The sequence below is a fragment of the Leptodactylus fuscus genome, chromosome 6 (assembly GCF_031893055.1).
Source record: "Leptodactylus fuscus isolate aLepFus1 chromosome 6, aLepFus1.hap2, whole genome shotgun sequence".
Taxonomy (NCBI): Eukaryota; Metazoa; Chordata; class Amphibia; order Anura; family Leptodactylidae; genus Leptodactylus; species Leptodactylus fuscus.
The window spans coordinates 12132226-12146627 of record NC_134270.1 but is presented as its reverse complement, the minus strand read 5'-3'; the positions used below and the strand labels follow the sequence as shown (position 1 = coordinate 12146627).

Genomic DNA, 14402 nt, shown 5'->3' with positions numbered 1-14402 from the left:
GTGTTGTTTACCCAAATCCATTCAGCCATTCCAAAGATATAAGCCATGTTAGTGTTGATGCAAATTAGGGTTATACTATACCGCCAAGTTGTGGTCTCTCTGCCAGTGGGGTCAAGTAGTGTTGCCACCAACTTGCCTAGTAGATTCTAATATGCGTCAACCCTAACAGGGCTTATATCTTTGGAATAGCTGAACAGATTTGGATAAACAAAACACCAAATGACCAATGATATACCTCATCTGACCCTGAACATTTCAGTGTTTTGCTTTTCTACATCCATTCGGCTATTCCAAAGATATAAGCCTTGTTACTGTTGATTCAAAATAGGGTTTACTAGCCAAGAGGGCAGTTACACTGTATGACATACAGCACCCAGAGAAATCACAGTGTCACCGCCCACTTGGCTAGTAGACCCTAATTTGTAAAAGGGCTTATATCTTTGGAATGGCTGAACAGATTTCAATAAACAAAACACCAAAATGATCAGGGTGACAGCGCCGATCTGATGATCATTGGGCTTATCAGATATGGGAAATTCATCGTAGCCATCCTCTTTACTTCTATTAGCCAAATAGAGAGGCTGCAGGAATGATATATTAATGCAGGACGCTGCTCCTAGGCATGGTGTAGATATGGATATAATTACGGGTCTATGCACAAAACACATCCTGGGATATAATCATTTTCATTATATTTTTCCCACCAGACCTGGTCTACACAGTCACCGGGGAACGTCGACAATACAGAGGTCAAAGAGCTGTATCTGGAGATGATTAAAAAAGGAATCCAGTTCCCTTCCTTGGATGCTAATGAAGAAACAATCACAGAGGCCCAAAGGGTAATACAACACAGACAATATGTATCTGTATTACAGAGCGGTGATAGGACTCTGCACTGTACAGAGTGGAAATGTCCGAGTCTGCCAAGAGCATGCTCACATCTCTCTCATTCCAGGCACTATACTATATGTCTAAAATGAGAGGTGCTCACCTAAATTGTAGTGACTGAGCAGAATTATAAATGCAGCTCTGGAGTATAATGTAAACTGTAACACACTCTATGAGACTACTGACAGAAACAGTATCCAAGTAGCAAAGCAAAAAACATTCTCACAAAGAGTAAATCAAAATGACTAAGGAGTAAGGACTAATTCGTTTTCAAATGTCATCAGAACCAGCATATCACCCCAGCCCTGCAGATAGATAGGTTACTGTCACCAGAACCAGCATATCACCCCAGCCCTGCAGATAGATAGGTTACTGTCACCAGAACCAGCATATCACCCCAGCCCTGCAGATAGATAGGTTACTGTCACCAGAACCAGCATATCACCCCAGCCCTGCAGATAGATAGGTTATAGTCACCAGAACCAGCATATCACCGCAGTCCTGCAGATAGATAGGTTACTGTCACCATAACCAGCATATCACCCCAGCCCTGCAGATAGATAGGTTAGCGTCACCAGACCCAGCATATCACCCCAGCCCTGCAGATAGATAGGTTACTGTCACCAGAACCAGTATATCACCCTAGCCCTGCAGATAGATAGGTTAGTGTCACCAGAACCAGCATATCACCCCAGCCCTGCAGATAGATAGGTTAGTGTCACCAGAACCAGCATATCACCCCAGCCCTGCAGATAGATAGGTTACTGTCACCAGAACCAGCATATCACCCCAGCCCTGTAGATAGATAGGTTACTGTCACCAGACCCAGCATATCACCCCAGCCCTGCAGATAGATAGGTTAGTGTCACCAGAACCAGCATATCACCCCAGCCCCGCAGATAGATAGGTTAGCGTCACCAGACCCAGCATATCACCGCAGTCCTGCAGATAGATAGGTTAGTGTCACCAGAACCAGCATATCACCCCAGCCCTGCAGATAGATAGGTTAGTGTCACCAGAACCAGCATATCACCCCAGCCCTGCAGATACATAGGTTAGCGTCACCAGACCCAGCATATTACCCCAGCCCTGCAGATAGATAGGTTACTGTCACCAGAACCAGCATATCACCCCAGCCCTGCAGATAGATAGGTTACTGTCACCAGACCCAGCATATCACTCCAGCCCTGCAGATAGATAGGTTACTGTCACCAGAACCAGCATATCACCCCAGCCCTGCAAATAGATAGGTTATAGTCACCAGAACCAGCATATCACCGCAGTCCTGCAGATAGATAGGTTACTGTCACCATAACCAGCATATCACCCCAGCCCTGCAGATAGATAGGTTAGCGTCACCAGACCCAGCATATCACCCCAGCCCTGCAGATAGATAGGTTAGTGTCACTAGACCCCAGTATATCACCCCAGTCCTGCAGATAGATAGGTTACTGTCACCAGAACCAGTATATCACCCTAGCCCTGCAGATAGATAGGTTAGTGTCACCAGAACCAGCATATCACCCCAGCCCTGCAGATAGATAGGTTACTGTCACCAGAACCAGCATATCACCCCAGCCCTGTAGATAGATAGGTTACTGTCACCAGACCCAGCATATCACCCCAGCCCTGCAGATAGATAGGTTACTGTCACCAGAACCAGCATATCACCCCAGCCCCGCAGATAGATAGGTTAGCGTCACCAGACCCAGCATATCACCGCAGTCCTGCAGATAGATAGGTTAGTGTCACCAGAACCAGCATATCACCCCAGCCCTGCAGATAGATAGGTTAGTGTCACCAGAACCAGCATATCACCCCAGCCCTGCAGATACATAGGTTAGCGTCACCAGACCCAGCATATCACCCCAGCCCTGCAGATAGATAGGTTAGTGTCACCAGACCCCAGTATATCACCCCAGTCCTGCAGATAGATAGGTTAGTGTCACCAGAACCAGTATATCACCCTAGCCCTGCAGATAGATAGGTTAGTGTCATCAGAACCAGCATATCACCCCAGCCCTGTAGATAGATAGGTGTCACCAGAACCAGCATATCATCCCAGCCCTGCAGATAGATAGGTTAGTGTCACCAGACCCAGCATATCACCGCAGTCCTTCAGATAGATAGGTTACTGTCACCAGAACCAGCATATCACCCCAGCCCTGCAGATAGATAGGTTAGTGTCATCAGAACCAGCATATCACCCCAGCCCTGTAGATAGATAGGTGTCACCACAACCAGGATATCATCCCAGCCCTGCAGATAGATAGGTTAGTGTCACCAGACCCAGCATATCACCCCAGCCCTGCAGATAGATAGGTTATTGTCACCAGAACCAGCATATCACCCCAGCCCTGCAGATAGATAGGTTACTGTCACCAGATCCAGTATATCACCCCAGTCCTGCAGATAGATAGGTTAGTGTCACCAGAACCAGCATATCACCTCAGCCCTGCAGACAGATAGGTTACTGTCACCAGAACCAGCATATCACCCCAGCCCTGCAGATAGATAGGTTAGCGTCACCAGACCCAGCATATCACCCCAGCCCTGGAGATAGATAGGTTACTGTCACCAGAACCAGTATATCACCCTAGCCCTGCAGATAGATAGGTTACTGTCACCAGGACCAGCATATCACCCCAGCCCTGCAGATAGATAGGTTTGTGTCACTAGACCCAACATATCACCCCAGCCCTGCAGATAGATTGGTTAGGCCGGGTTCACACGGAGTTACGTGCCGCGAGATTTGGCACGTAGACGCCGCGTGACCCTTTGCGTGCCGTACACGCTCCCATTCATTTCAATGGGAGCGGGGAGCGTATGCGCCGCGCTAGTTTGCGGCCGTGAATAAATGCACGGCCGCAAACTAGCGCGGCGCATACGCTCCCCGCTCCCATTGAAATGAATGGGAGCGTGTACGGCACGCAAAGGGTCACGCGGCGTCTACGTGCCAAATCTCGCGGCACGTAACTCCGTGTGAACCCGGCCTTAGTGTCACCAGAACCAGCATATCACCCCAGCCCTGCAGATAGGTTACTGTCACCAGACCCAGCATATCACCCCAGCCCTGCAGATAGATAGGTTAGTGTCACCAGACCCAGAATATCACCCCAGCCCTGCAGATAGATAGGTTACTGTCACCAGAACCAGCATATCACCGCAGTCCTGCAGATAGATAGGTTACTGTCACCAGAACCAGCATATCACCCCAGTCCTGCAGATAGATAGGTTAGTGTCACCAGAACCAGCATATCACCCCAGCCCTGCAGATAGATAGGTTACTGTCACCAGAACCAGCATATCACCCCAGTCCTGCAGATAGATAGGTTAGTGTCACCAGAACCAGCATATCACCCCAGCCCTGCAGATAGATAGGTTAGTGTCACCAGATCCAGGATATCACCCCAGCCCTGCAGATAGATAGGTTACTGTCACCAGAACCAGCATATCACCCCAGCCCTGCAGATAGATAGGTTATTGTCACCAGAACCAGCATATCACCCCAGCCCTGCAGATAGATAGGTTACTGTCACCAGAACCAGTATATCACCCCAGTCCTGCAGATAGATAGGTTATTGTCACCAGAACCAGTATATCACCCCAGCCCTGCAGATAGATAGGTTACTGTCACCAGAACCAGCATATCACCCCAGACCTGCAGATAGATAGGTTAGTGTCACTAGACCCAGCATATTACCCCAGCCCTGCAGATAGATAGGTTAGTGTCACCAGAACCAGCATATCACCTCAGCCCTGCAGACAGATAGGTTACTGTCACCAGAACCAGCATATCACCCCAGCCCTGCAGATAGATAGGTTAGCGTCACCAGACCCAGTATATCACCCCAGCCCTGCAGATAGATAGGTTACTGTCACCAGGACCAGCATATCACCCCAGCCCTGCAGATAGATAGGTTTGTGTCACTAGACCCAACATATCACCCCAGCCCTGCAGATAGATAGGTGTCACCAGAACCAGCATATCACCCCAGCCCTGCAGATAGATTGGTTAGTGTCACCAGAACCAGCATATCACCCCAGCCCTGCAGATAGATAGGTTACTGTCACCAGACCCAGCATATCACCCCAGCCCTGCAGATAGATAGGTTATTGTCACCAGACCCAGAATATCACCCCAGCCCTGCAGATAGATAGGTTACTGTCACCAGAACCAGCATATCACCGCAGTCCTGCAGATAGATAGGTTAGTGTCACCACACCCCAGCATATCACCCCTGCCCTGCAGATAGATAGGTTACTGTCACCAGAACCAGCATATCACCCCAGTCCTGCAGATAGATAGGTTAGTGTCACCAGAACCAGCATATCACCCCAGCCCTGCAGATAGATAGGTTACTGTCACCAGAACCAGCATATCACCCCAGCCCTGCAGATAGATAGGTTACTGTCACCAGAACCAGTATATCACCCCAGTCCTGCAGATAGATAGGTTACTGTCACCAGAACCAGTATATCACCCCAGCCCTGCAGATAGATAGGTTACTGTCACCAGAACCAGCATATCACCCCAGACCTGCAGATAGATAGGTTAGTGTCACTAGACCCAGCATATTACCCCAGCCCTGCAGATAGATAGGTTAGTGTAATCAGAACCAGCATATCACCCCAGCCCTGCAGATAGATAGGTTACTGTCACCAGAACCAGCATATCACCGCAGTCCTGCAGATAGATAGGTTACTGTCACCAGAACCAGCATATCACCCCAGTCCTGCAGATAGATAGGTTAGTGTCACCAGAACCAGCATATCACCCCAGCCCTGCAGATAGATAGGTTACTGTCACCAGAACCAGCATATCACCCCAGTCCTGCAGATAGATAGGTTAGTGTCACCAGAACCAGCATATCACCCCAGCCCTGCAGATAGATAGGTTAGTGTCACCAGATCCAGGATATCACCCCAGCCCTGCAGATAGATAGGTTACTGTCACCAGAACCAGCATATCACCCCAGCCCTGCAGATAGATAGGTTACTGTCACCAGAACCAGCATATCACCGCAGTCCTGCAGATAGATAGGTTACTGTCACCAGAACCAGTATATCACCCCAGTCCTGCAGATAGATAGGTTACTGTCACCAGAACCAGTATATCACCCCAGCCCTGCAGATAGATAGGTTACTGTCACCAGAACCAGCATATCACCCCAGACCTGCAGATAGATAGGTTAGTGTCACTAGACCCAGCATATTACCCCAGCCCTGCAGATAGATAGGTTAGTGTCATCAGAACCAGCATATCACCCCAGCCCTGCAGATAGATAGGTTACTGTCACCAGAACCAGCATATCACCCCAGCCCTGCAGATAGATAGGTTACTGTCACCAGAACCAGCATATCACCCCAGCCCTGCAGATAGATAGGTTAGTGTCATCAGAACCAGGATATCCCCCAGCCCTGCAGATAGATAGGTTATAGTCACCAAGCCCTTGTGAGTAACTTTTTTATTATCGAGATATCATGTCACAATGCACATAAGTGCTTTAGAGAAATGAGGGCATGGTTACTTACCCATTTGGAGCAATGGCAATGTCATCATTGCTCCAAAGAGCTCCTTTGAATATTGACAAGAATGGCAATATCTTGGCAATGTGGACATCGATTTTGGCCCAGTTTACATCTGTGTTCAGGTTTCTGTTCGGTAAGTCCACTTGGGGACCCCTCAAACGGAAACCTATCTGCATAACAAAGCAATTGCCTAAGGAAACTCGTGGACCCCATAGATTATAATGGGGTTCGTGTGGTTTCTGCTCAGTTTTCACACAGAAAATGTGGAGAGAAAAGTGCTGCTTGCAGTGCCCTCAAGGGGTAAACACCATATGATTCGGTGACCCTAACCTATCTATCTACGGGGCTGAGTTCATATGTTGGTTCCAGCGACAAGCTCCCTTTAAGAGGAGCTGCAGATATATATTGTATATAACCACACATTTGTGTTTGTATGTGAATGGAGAATCCCTCCGGGTGTCGATCTCTGCCTGTTGCGTTGAACACATTTTCTCTCGTTCGCAATGTTCTCACTTGTAGAGGTTATCAGAAAGTTTCTTTAATTCTGGCTCGTTGAAGCGGTTAATTACGGCGGCGATGTACTTGGATGTAATTAGATCCTGTTTATCTTGTTGGTCCAGCTGCTTTGTTTGTGCCGTGTAATACATCAGCCGGTGGAGGCAACGCGATGGATTCTTCTTATAATAATTGTGTATGACAAATCACCGGCCGCTGATGCATATTCTAACTTCTGCCCTACAATTTAGAGGAACACTGCCTAATATTCCTAAAACATGGAAAAGTCTATACTGCCTACACGTGAGATACACTGGGTAATGTTGTCGGAGCGGTCATTTGTCATCTCATTCATATGGCCAATTGTCCCGAACATAGAAACTTAGAGATGGTCATCCATGTACTCCAAGTATGCACAATGCTAGGCTCCATCTTGATGTGGCTATCGGCGTTCCCTCTCAGACCAAAGGGAACCTGTCTGGGTGATTTGGGACAATACATCAACCACAGTTCCTTATGGACCAGGAGTTTGGTGTCCACAATTGCCCTGTTGTGAAGCCATGCCAGCCAAGGCTAAAAATACAAAACGTTTTATACTCACGTTGCTGCGTTATTCTATGTGCAGGTGCAGTTCTTCACCGAAATCTGGCGCATGTGCAGTGTACCACCTCTAAGGTATTCTGAGGACTGGCGCATGTGCAGTGAACCACCACTGAGGTATATCTAAGTCTGGTGCATGTGCAGTGAACCACCTCTAAGGTATTCTGAGGACTGGCGTATGTGCAGTGTACCTCCTCTGAGGTATATCTAAGTCTGGCGTATGTGCAGTGTACCACCACAATACAGTCCTATGAAAAAGTTTGGGCACCCCTATTAATCTTAATCATTTTTAGTTCTAAATATTTTGGTGTTTATAACAGCCATTTCAGTTTGATATATCTAATAACTGATGGACACAGTAATATTTCAGGATTGAAATGAGGTTTATTGTACTAACAGAAAATGTGCAATATGCATTAAACCAAAATTTGACCGGTGCAAAAGTATGGGCACCTCAACAGAAAAGTGACATTAATATTTAGTAGATCCTCCTTTTGCAAAGATAACAGCCTCTAGTCGCTTCCTGTAGCTTTTAATCAGTTCCTGGATCCTGGATAAAGGTATTTTGGACAAACAATTCAAGTTCAGTTAAGTTAGATGGTCGCCGAGCATGGACAGCCCGCTTCAAATCATCCCACAGATGTTCAATGATATTCAGGTCTGGGGACTGGGATGGCCATTCCAGAACATTGTAATTGTTCCTCTGCATGAATGCCTGAGGATTTGGAGCGGTGTTTTGGATCATTGTCTTGCTGAAATATCCATCCCCGGCGTAACTTCAACTTCGTCACTGATTCTTGAACATTATTCTCAAGAATCTGCTGATACTGAGTGGAATCCATGCGACTCTCAACTTTAACAAGATTCCCGATGCCGGCATTGGCCACACAGCCCCAAAGCATGATGGAACCTCCACCAAATTTTACAGTGGGTAGCATGTGTTTTTCTTGGAATGCTGTTTCTTTTTGGACGCCATGCATAACGGCTTTTTTTTATAACCAAACAACTCCATTTTTGTTTCCAAAATGAAGCTGCCTTGTCCAAATGTGCTTTTTCATACCTCAGGCAACTCTATTTGTGGCGTACGTGCAGAAACGGCTTCTTTCTCATCACTCTCCCATACAGCTTCTATTTGTGCAAAGTGCGCTGTATAGTTGACCGATGCACAGTGACACCATCTGCAGCAAGATGATGCTGCAGCTCTTTGGAGGTGGTCTGTGGATTGTCCTTGACTGTTCTCACCATTCTTCTTCTCTGCCTTTCTGATATTTTTCTTGGCCTGCCACTTCTGGGCTTAACAAGAACTGTCCCTGTGGTCTTCCATTTCCTTACTATGTTCCTCACAGTGGAAACTGACAGGTTAAATCTCTGAAACAACTTTTTGTATCTTTCCCCTGAACAACTATGTTGAACAATCTTTGTTTTCAGATCATTTGAGAGTTGTTTTGAGTAGCCCATGATGCCACTCTTCAGAGGAGATTCAAATAGGAGATCAACTTGCAATTGGCCACCTTAAATACCTTTTCTTATGATTGGATACATCTGGCTATGAAGTTCAAAGCTCACTGAGGTTACAAAACCAATTTTGTGCTTCAGTAAGTCAGTAAAAAGTAGTTAGGGGAATTCAAATCAATAAAATGATAAGGGTGCCCATACTTTTGCACCGGTCAAATTTTGGTTTAATGCATATTGCACATTTTCTGTTAGTACAATAAACCTCATTTCAATCCTGAAATATTACTGTGTCCATGAGTTATTAGATATATCAAACTGAAATGGCTGTTGCAAACACCAAAATATTTAGAACAAAAAATGATTAAGATTATAGGGGTGCCCAAACTTTTTCATAGGACTGTATATATTGAGGTCTGGCGCTTGTGCAGTGTACCACTTCCAAGGTATGCCGAGGCCTGGCGCATGTGCAGTGTACCACCTCTGAGATATACCGAGATCTGGCGCATGCGCGGTATATCACCTCCGAGGTATACTGAAGTCTGGCGCATGCACACTGAAGCCAGGGTGTAATTTCCCGTCTGAAGAACTGGGCACGTGCTAGGAGCACCAGAGATTATCCCAATGAGACTTGTCTCTAGATAAGTGTACAGGTTTGCTATTCTAAATGTCGGCGCAATTGGCTATAAAACAGTACAGTTTGGCACTCTAAATCCCCAGTCCATAAGGACCTGTCGGTGATTTAGTGTTAGAAATCAAGAAGCTGTGAAGTCAGTTCCCCGCAATCCCCTGCACCAGTCAGATATTTTGTTTAGGTTCACATGGAAGAATTTTTTGCAACAAAATTGGCACCTGAACTTTTTATTGAAGTGAATGGAAGCAGGAAATTTTTCTGCTGCAAGTCATAAGATTTCCATGGCACATTTTGGATTGCGGATCCCGTCGCATGATCCACCTTGTGAAACTTTTTTTAAGGTACCTTCCTCCACTGGAAAGTGCCTGAATAATAAGGTTCCAGATTGCCAGTCCCTTTGAGGCTGAGGTTTTCTGCTGTTATGCTGATCACCCATTTTTTGACCTTTTTACCCAACATCAACATGCGCCGCCTATCCAGAACTCTCCAACCAATTTTTTCTGTTGACTCTCGGCTGCCATGACCTCTGGCCTGTTTACCTTGACGAACCAACTCTGCCTGCCCAGACCTCGACTTGTCTTCTGACCATGTCCCTGCCGATTCCCTTCAGGACCTCCTGGGTCAGACACTACTAAACTACTAGAGGTGGCCACTTAGTGGCTCTCTGCAGTAAAGACCAGACGTTGTAAAACACACCATTTTCCAGCCATGTGGCAAATATTTCCCATCCATTTTCTGGAGGTCTATTCGTGTTCAACATCCGTATGTCATCTGATCTTAACTGTCCTATAAAAGAAATGGATAAACTTTATAGTCTTTATTTTTTTGCCTAACCCACTCATCCATTAGTCATTACTCAGATGCAAAAATTGACCCATTGACTTGTATTCGTCCGTCTGGCAGTGAAAACGGCCAAAAATAGCACATGTCCTGTTTTTAGCAATGTATGGGTATACCCCTTGACTTCCATAGTCCTGAAGACGGACGTGTGACAATTCCAGAAATAAACATCCATCACTGTCATGTGAAACTGGGTGTGGATACAGCCCAAAACAATACAAATGGCTGGAATGCTGATATCAGGTGTGTAGATCTTGTCAGCAGAACAATGTACTGTAATAAACCTGCGTAGTAGACCTGACTCCCCGGGCACTGAAAAAGAGAAAGGTCTACAGACCTGCCACCCTTAATGTCTATATTATATTACTGGTTGTAGTAGAGTCTGTATATCGAGGCAAGTAATACGCAAGGTCAATGTCAACTGATGCTGAGTTTATGGCAGTTGTGAACTGAACTGACTTGTAATATTCACTTGGTGTAACCGGGACTATTACTCACCATGTAATATCTACTTAAGTGTCTAAGGAGCTTTGGGCCCCTTGAGTCACCAGGGCCCGAGTGTGCTCACTACCATTGCATCTTGTCTAGCTATACCCTTCCTAGGAGGTGTGCATTGTTATTACGACTTATGATATACATATAGCTTCATTGTCTGACTAAAGTTCCTTGGGCCCAACACATAAAATGATTCTGGGCGCCCCGCTTCCGAAAATTCCTAGGAAATAGACCATAGTACCCTTCAAATTTGGAGTCTTCTGCTGGACCATTATTGTCATAGAGTCTGGGCCCACCGGAGGATTATGTGTTACTCTGGTGGGCCAGTCCGACCCTTAGAAACACATGGCGTACTGTTACTTAGAGAGGCGTAATTTGACGCTCCTGGGCCTCAACGCCAAATCAGTAAAGAGGCCCCTACCTACCTTGTGGCCCTTAGAATAATGGTATATTCTATGTAGCAGAGAAAGCTTTGGGGCCTGGTAGAGACTGCTACCTCCACACCCTCTATAACCCTGGTTATGTGATGGTGTTCCTAAGGTGATATGAAAGGGCTCAGGATCTAATACTGTCCTAGTCGTGGCTGGTAACCCTTTAGATTCGTCTGGCAACTGAGGCACATAAACAGGAGTGGCACGTGAGAGTCGCCATATTGGTCCTGATCATGACAGCTGGAGCCAGAGACGTAACTTGAAGCTACTAGGCCCCAATGCAAAATCTGTCATGGAGCCCCCAATAACCATGTGCTATCTATAATACTGGTGTTTTCTTACATCGTAGAGAGGCCATTGGACCCCCTCAGGTTCAGCTACCTCTGCTCCCCCAATTAAAGGCTCCCAGGCCATTCATTACTAGGTATGAACAAACTGGTTTGGGTCTAACCAAACTCAACCTGAATGTTCCCAAACTTCCAAGTTTGACGGGGTTCGTTATCTGCAATTTATCACTTTTTGGGATCTCTTTAGGCTCCAGAGTATAATAGGTGGAGGCCTAGAGGAGATGTCAAACCTTCCCTCACCTGAGCACTCTTGTGGCATCCGGTGCTCTCTCTGGATCTTACGACCAGAAGAGGATCCATAAATAAACAATGTAAAACACATACACATTAGGTATTCCCATGTCCAAAAATTCCCGGTCTACAAACTTGCGGTGAACGCCGTAGTGGGAAAAAAGATCAGAACCATCGGACAGTAATTTTTTTTCACCATTTTGTCTCTCGTAAAAAAATTTTAATAAAAACATAAGACATTCCACAAAAATAGTATAAATAAAAAATAAATCTGGTGCCAAATTTTTGAATTTTTTTAAGACAGTAAAACGTAACAAAAAATTTCTATCAATTTGGAATTGCCATAATTGGAATGACCCACAAAATACTGACGGATGATGTGAAAGCTCCACTCCCTGCACCAATCGTGTCTCTGGCCGTAAAGCGTTTCACTAAACGCTGTTCACAGAGCAGAGGAGAAGCTCAGGCAAGATGGCCGCCTCCATAATCGTGTGCAGAAAAAATGATATATTTCAATTTTAAAGGGGCTCTATCAGCAAAATCATGCTGATAGAGCCCCACATATGTGTGAATAGCCTTTAAAAAGGCTATTCAGGCACCATAAATGTTATATTAAACAACCCCCCCGTTTTAAAATAAAACCCTAAAAAAGAATGTTATCTACTTACGCATCGTGCACCCTGGGCGGGCATTCAGGGTGTGTCTTCATCTTCGTCCACGCCTCTTCTTCCTCCGATGTCCTCCGGTCCCGTCCTCCTCCGGCGCTCGCAAACTGACACTGATATTGAAAAAAATGGCCTGGGCGCTTGCGCAGTAGCATGCGGCTTCTACTACGGCTACTGCGCAGGCGCCCAGGCCATTTTTTTTTATCAATGTCAGCTCGCGAGCGCCGGAGGAGGACGGGACCCGAGGACATCGGAGGAAGAGGAGGCGTGGATGAAGAAGACGGCGCACCCTGAATGCCCGCCCAGCGTGCACGATCAGTAAGTAGATCACATTCTTTTTTAGGGTTTTATTTTAAAACGGGGGGGTAGTTTAATATAACATTTACGGTGCCTGAATAGCCTTTTTAAAGGCTATTCACACATATGTGGGGCTCTATCAGCATGATTTTGCTGATAGAGCCCGTTTAATAATTTTTTAAAAATTAATAAATTTAAAAAATTGGGGACCCATTCCTTTTAAGGACAAGTAATAGGGTAACTGTATATTAGGGTTAATGGGTGCAGGAACAGAAGTCCTGGGAGTCTTGTATTGAGGAGCTCATTGCAACGACTGGCCCTTAGCCCCGAAGTAATAAACTCTCAGCTGTCGGCGCACTCACTGTCCTCATAACATGGTCTGGGAGGACCCAATCTTCTCCGAGCAATCATTCCTGGATGAAATCCTTCACCTTTCCGGCCCTATATTTATAGTACAAGCTGCCGGAGAAAATTAGATCAGTAAGTAATTTATCGCAACGTAGACGTAACACAACAGTCTCTCTGGCTGGAAGAGCAAAAAAATTTTTACAATTTTTTTCCTTTTGTGTCTTGTTATCGCCGCCATACCGCGCACTATTGTTTTACAGCACATTTTACGACTCTTTTTGTGTTCGGCTTCCCGAGGTTTCGGTGTCGGTCCCTTAGCATTTTTCGACATGTACTTTTGTGATTGATAGAGAAATAAAATGTTTTCCGCGCACTTCTCGGCCTATGGACTCGATGACTTGAAGAAATAAATTCTTTAAAGTAGATACTTTGGCGGAATGAAAAGATTTTTCTTGCCCGCTGTGTAGCTTTAGGAAGTTGAAAGGGCTTTTAGAAAAAGGAGACATTCTCATGGAAATGTTAGCTGTTTATCTAAAGGATTCTGCACTCAATCCACAAATCCACAATCCCCTTAAAGACCCCTTTAATGGACTACAGTTTCGTAGTACCTTGTCCATACTGTAAGCTCTAACATATGGGGGGGGGGGCGTTCTATCACTATTCACGCGGTCCAGAAAAAATACAGCGGGAAAAAATCAAATGCAAAAATAATGATCGTGCCGACATGCGTAGACACAGGAAAAAGTCAAGGATTAGCCCTATTTCATGACAATGGGGTCATTGGAGTCAAACTGGCCCACCATAGTAACAGAGGATCCTCCAGTGGAATGGTGCAGAAGAAGACACCCAAATTTGAAGGTCCTATGGTCTATTTCCTAGGGCTTGTTGTAGGGTGAGATCCCAGATCCATTTTATATGATGGGCCCAAGGAACTTCACTTGGATATTCAGAACATTTGAGTGTCGGCCTCAGATTCCTGCTTCAAACATACATGTTGACATGTAAACATAGCCTTAACATTCTTTCACATACACTAAATATCATGGCGTGTAATGAAAGGTTTCCGGCCCTGGTGCAAAAGCCCAGTCTGGACCCACTTGGCCCCCCCGGGGTTATGGGCCTGGTCACAGCTGAGAAACACTTCCAC

General features: G+C 45.8%; 1 protein-coding gene across 1 annotated transcript in view; it reads left to right on the top strand.

The window, feature by feature from the left end:
• The window catches only part of TOM1L1 (target of myb1 like 1 membrane trafficking protein), a 63384-nt gene that overhangs the window by 24028 nt on the left and 24954 nt on the right, over positions 1-14402 (top strand). Inside the window, exon 5 of the mRNA XM_075278202.1 lies at positions 708-839. Within this exon, the coding sequence (XP_075134303.1) occupies positions 708-839 (132 nt within the window). The remainder of the gene's footprint in view (positions 1-707; positions 840-14402) is intronic.